The 5,603-nt window shown below is 51.0% G+C and overlaps 1 protein-coding gene and 1 pseudogene across 1 annotated transcript; one reads left to right on the top strand and one right to left on the bottom strand.

Moving 5' to 3' along the window:
• Positions 1–1,572: 1,572 nt before the first annotated feature.
• On the bottom strand, positions 1,573–3,060 carry LOC102870268 (melanoma antigen preferentially expressed in tumors-like). Its single transcript, XM_006902386.1, has one exon. The coding sequence runs from the start codon at positions 3,058–3,060 to the stop codon at positions 1,573–1,575; it is 1,488 nt and encodes a 495-aa protein (XP_006902448.1).
• A 965-nt stretch (positions 3,061–4,025) lies between these two features.
• LOC102867432 lies at positions 4,026–4,358 on the top strand (annotated as a pseudogene).
• The last annotated feature ends 1,245 nt before the right edge of the window (positions 4,359–5,603 follow it).

Below are 5,603 nucleotides of genomic sequence, written 5' to 3' on the forward strand. Positions count from 1 at the left end.
TTGAAAAACAAGGAACTTTTTGGCGGGGCGGGGCTGGAAGAGGGGCAGTGAGAAAAGTAAAACGATGAGTGACTGGAAACCCTACGTCTCTGTAAACTTTCTTTAAAAGCATTTTTTATAAAGTAAAAAAAAAAAACACCCAAAGAACTCATGAAATAACATACAAAATGGGTGACTCTGGAGCACATGCTCAGTGAAATATCTTACTCACAAAAGGAGAAATGTTACATAATGCCACTGATGTATAACGGGGCTGACACCAGGGTTGAGTGAACCTAAGAGAAGGGATGAATGACGTACAATGCATTGAAGCAGATGAGGGAGAGAACTGTTTAAAAGGAATATAGGAGTAGGTATTCTTTTCATGTTGGAAGGACGAGTGGCATCCACTTCCACAATAGCTTGCCTCCGGAAACCCTATGAACCTGCAGAGAGGACCAGAGACACCCAGCGTTGAGTACTCTCCTTCTTGGGGTCGCTATGAGTCGTCTGAGACTCGACGGCACTTAACCACTACAAGAACAATTCTTTTCATGACAAGATTACAGAAAAAAAATTGCATAATAAAGTGGACTCTGGACTTTGGGGGATATTGTTATAACAATGGAAGGATTTGTCTTTTCAAAGAGAAAAACTAACTTAGGAAGAGGGATAGACAGGGGAGGAACATGTACAATATGAATGAATAAATGAATGGGGAAGAAATTAAATGGAAAGAATATGCCGTAAAAAAGTTATACAGGTTAAATTTTAATAAAAAAATTTAATAAACATGAAACCACACTGATGCCATCGTGTTGAAAGGCACCTCACAAATGTCTCCTGCAGGGCTGGCGGTCACCCTGTTGACGGCTTCCCCAAAGCCCTGCTCCAGAAGGACGTGGCCCAGTGGGGCTGCCAGCCCAGGGAAAGTCTCCCAGTGTCGATTTCCTGGATTTCCTTGGTGGCCATGCAGCAATCAGGCGGGTCGGGGACAACCTGGAGTTTCAGCACCGAGGGAACCTGCACCCCTACAGGCCCGGCAGGACGACCATGGAATCCCAGAGCTGCGTGGAAGCAGCAGCTCAGGGCAGAAGGCGGACAGGGAGCTGGGAGGAGCCTGTGACCCGCACCCACCCAGGGCAGCTGGTCAGGGTGGCTGAAGCGCTGCTGACTGGGAGGATGAGCTGGAAGTAAGCAGCAAAATTCGAGGGTTTGACGGCCCTCAGGACAAGCCAGCGCCTAAGGAAGGCGGCCTGGGCTGGGCTGCAGGAAGAGGCTAGAGGGCGTCGCCCGGACCCTCCTCACTGTAGGAAGACAGGTGGACCCCAGCTCCCCAGCACGTCCGCTTCCGGTGCACCTGGCACACAGCAGCTCCACACAGGCCTCTCCGGAGATGCTTGCCCTCGGGCAAACAGACCGGATCCCGTGCCCGCCCCCATCCTTAAGGAGTCTGGAAATGCCTTACCTAGGGACCCTCTCCAACGCGTAATTGGCTGTTGCTGTAAAAGAAACACAAGGGGGTGGCTTGGACAAACACGTTTATTTCCTTTCCCGTTCCAACAGGACAGAAATTCAGGAAATGGAAGACAACTACAGTGTAAAGTCGAAGGTTACTGAAATACAGTTTTTCTCTGGGTAAAGGTTCTGCTCTAACCATTCCAACCCCAGTCCCAGGTCCTCCAGGATCTGATTCAGCTGGTCCAGCCAATTCCGCACAGTCGTCATGTCTACGGTTCTCGTTCCTCCGCAGCTCACATAGCACTCCCGAGGGAGCGGCGTCTCCAGCACCCTGATCATGTTCTGAGGGAGGGTGCGCAGCAGCAGGCTCTGCAGGACGTCCATGGAGACCGAGTTTCCACAGAACCTGAGGAAATCGAGCTGGGAGCAGCGGCCCAGGGCAGGGAGGATGGCTGTGAACTCGGTGTCAGTCATGCCACAGCCACTCAAGTCCAGTTCTTTCAGGGTGCCTGAGATTCTCTCCAGCAGAATGTTGAGGAACCCAGCATCTACGCCTACCATCTGCACATTTCTGAGATGCAGAATACTCAGGCGGCAGATGCTCGAACACCTGGACAAGTATTCCAAGTCAGATCCTGTTATACAAGAATCAGTAAGGCCGAGGCTCTCTAGTGGGGCCTCCAGGTGCCTGAAGACCTGATGAAATTGGCCAAGAAGAGAGCTGGTTCCGCATATGTGGAGGTGGCGGAGATGCTGCAGGTGTACTACCGCGCTGGAGAAATGAGCACACAGCCACGTTACCGCTGTTGCCTCCCAGTGGGTCCAGTGGTCAAGAAAAGCTTGACCAAAGTATAAGCTCTTGAGATGAACCATCTTCCGCAGGTATTGAGTAAATTTAACGATGTATTTCATTTCCCAGTGGCAGCGGACTTCTACCTCCTCCACACAGTCCAGGTGTACCTTATCAAAGATCTTTGTGATAATGTGTAATGTCAATGGCTCAAAAATAAACTGTAGCCTCCTACAGCACAGTTGGGGTAGTAGTTTGTTCTCTTTGACCCTCTTCGCAAGGAAAGTGAGCAATTCATCTGGAGAGGGCTCCGTGAAGCACAGGTCCGACAGCAGCACCAGCACTCCCGCTTCGGCCGAGTGCTGCTCCTTCTCTCTTGTGCAGGCGTGCCCCACTCCGCGCCTCTCTGGGCTGGCCTGCGCAGCCACACTCTCGCATGAGAGGCTCGCTGAGACCCCATCTCCAAGCCCAGCCCACACATGCCAGAAGTTGGTCTCAGCGTCACTTCTGAGATCCAGCACTTGGAGTTTCCAATGTGTAGGTCGAAAGTCACAGGTAAGCAGCACATCGATGCCCTTGAGGGCTGCTTTCAAGATGTCCTGATCACACTGCAGAGTTTTCAGCAGAGCCCCCAGGGGGAGGTAGGGGAACGGCCAGGCCTCTACCATCGCCTGGACCGTTCTGCAGCGTCTGCCTGCAACAGCCAACACGAACAGGGGCGGAAAGCATTCCCTCTGAAGTGACTGCAGGGTGGCTATGGCAGCGGCTTCATCCTCTAAAAGGCTCTGGGCGGCCAGGTCCACGAGTCTGAGCGGCTTCTGTCTGTCCATGCCGCTCTCCTGCTCCAAGGGGAAATATGGTTAGTGGTCGGCAGCGAGAGCTAAGGCCCCCCAAACCCATCCCCCAGACTCTCTGAAGCCTTGCTAGTTGGTTCAAGCCACAACACTCATCTTTTCCATTTTCCAGTGGTGTAGAGAGTCCAAGTCCCAGATTCTGGGATCTCGTGTAAGCTCATAGTCTTGTCAGCATCAGCCTGGTCAGAAGGCTGAGTGCAAGTTCTCAAGCTCCAGAGGGAGAGGAATGTCAGGACCAGCAGTGCAACCAACAGAGCACCTACAAACAGGCGTGGAGGACAAGTAGGCTTGGGATCTGTAGGGAGTAAAGCTAGCACACTGTGCTCAGAGATGCTCACGAGTGTTGGGAGCGGGGTGCCAGCCTGAAGACCTCCCTCTCACCTCAGTTATGATGATCACCTGATCACTATTAACCACTACTATCCCTGTTTATTAGTAAGCAGACATTATCAGAGAGGGGAGTGTTCCTAGAACGTCTTCACCCAGAGAGGATTATACTCCTTGGCATTGGATGAAGACACCGTCAAAGGTCCCACAGGGTTGACACCTTAATCCACTGTGTCTCTAGTCCTGGGTGGGGCTCTGGAGGATAGTGGGAAGGATCAATGCAGCCGAGCCCCTTCCTTATCCAGCAGCCACTCTGAGGGAACCATGGGCAACCCCTCCGGTGCTATTTCCTCCCCATGGACACGTGCAGAGGGTCAGCTATGAGTCAGTCCCAACCCAAGGGGGTACATTACAACAACAGCATGGTGGGGCTCCCACACTGAAATGGATGAGGACACACATGGGCCACCTGCTTACGAAACAATGGCCTCACAATGTCCTATGAGCACTTCCTCCCGACGGAAGCCAGAGAGACGCTCACTGCATCCCGTTTCTCTAGAAAGCTACTAAAGTTCCTGTGGAAACAAAGTAGAATTTCGAAGAGCATACTGGATGGAGAGGAGAAAACTTACGGTGGCTGTGAAGGCCCAGATGCCATGTATGTCAAATTGATATCTTCTGATGCTCATGAATTTATTATAAAAAGAGAACATGCACTAACATCAGGAACAATAAAAGCCATGTTGAGTGGCCCAGGTCAGTTTGCTGAAAATGAAACCAATGAGGTCAATTTTAGAGAGATCCCTTCACACGTGCTATCAAAAGTTTGCATGTATTTTACCTACAAGGTTCGCTACACTAACAGCTCCACTGAGATTCCCGAATTCCCAATTGCACCTGAAATTGCACTGGAACTGCTGATGGCTGCGAACTTCTTAGATTGTTAAATAAAATAAATTATAATAATAAAAAAAACAATGTCTTATGAGCGAATGTGGAACATTATTCAGCGAGGGGCTGGGGTTGAGCCCCTCAGGTAGAACTAGGGAACAGCTACTTCCTCCAAGTAAGGAAAAGGACCTACTGCCACCAAGTCCAAGCAGCCCAGAGTGGAGCCCCCAGGGACTTTTCAGCACAGGTAAATTGCATGCAAAGGGATTGTCATCCTTCTCCCTCGGAGCAGAGGCTAGATTGAAACCTGCTGCCTTTGGGTTGGCAGTACAACTCCCTACTGACTAGCCCCCGGGGCTCCTCAAAGCAGAATGTACAGCAATCACGCTCATGAATGAAAACAGATTTGTGGTTGGTAGCGAGATCTGAAGGGGAGTTCTGATGTCTTAGTGGTTAGACGCTATGCTACAACCGCAAAGTCCCGAGGTTCGAATCCATGGAATCGTCCATATTCTTCCCCCACATCACAGCCCAAGAGTCTTTGCTTTCACTGTTATGATTTAGTCATGTCCTTGATGAGCTGGGACCTGGTGTAACCCTCTCCCTGCGGGATGTCCCACAGAGCCTCAGCTCCATGAGGAAGTGTGCAACAAAAGAGGGACCGTTTACCGCCTCTGAAAACCACTAGAGGGTGAGCTATGGGTCAGTTCCAATTTGACAGCCAACAAGAAGAGTAACTGGGAGATCTCAGGTCATCACTGCGCCCTCCAGGGGCTGCGGCCCTCCTTACCCTTCAGCACCCCACACATAAGGCTCAAGGCCTGCTCATAACCCTTCCCAACTTACTTTGGAGAAGTCTAACAGGTTCCAAACCTTTCAATATGGCGGCAGTTGGAGGCTTCTCTAAATCCCCACGTCAGAAGGAGAGAGTAGGCTGGAAGGCTGATGCTTCAGAGGACGGTGAAGACCAGCGGCCAAAGAGCGGTAGACAGCGGACAACCAGAAGCTGGCTCTGATTCTCAGAGGAGCTGAACGTCAGAGGAGACCCACACAGATAAAATGCTGTCGAAATGTTGGTACTTATTTGGAACAGGCCACACCTCTGCGGCCCCTCCTCTCATCTCATTGGCTTTTCTTACAGATCACATCCTGGCGTGTGAATTCCCTCTCTGATATCTCCCCAGGGAAAGGATTACACTGGATCTCAGCTAATGAAAGACTGACTAATCCATAACGGACAAAACAGAGCTATCTTGGAGCTGTGGTGCTGCAGAAGAGTGCTGAACATTCCATGGACCGCC

The sequence above is a fragment of the Elephantulus edwardii genome, unplaced genomic scaffold, assembly GCF_000299155.1.
Source record: "Elephantulus edwardii isolate Elephantulus edwardi_28Jun2011 unplaced genomic scaffold, EleEdw1.0 scaffold00401, whole genome shotgun sequence".
In the NCBI taxonomy this organism is placed as follows: domain Eukaryota; kingdom Metazoa; phylum Chordata; class Mammalia; order Macroscelidea; family Macroscelididae; genus Elephantulus; species Elephantulus edwardii.

Bases quoted from the DNA above. Each gene is read 5' to 3' on its own strand.
- LOC102870268 (XM_006902386.1), bottom strand. From the start codon at position 3,060: ATGGACAGACAGAAGCCGCTCAGACTCGTGGACCTGGCCGCCCAGAGC.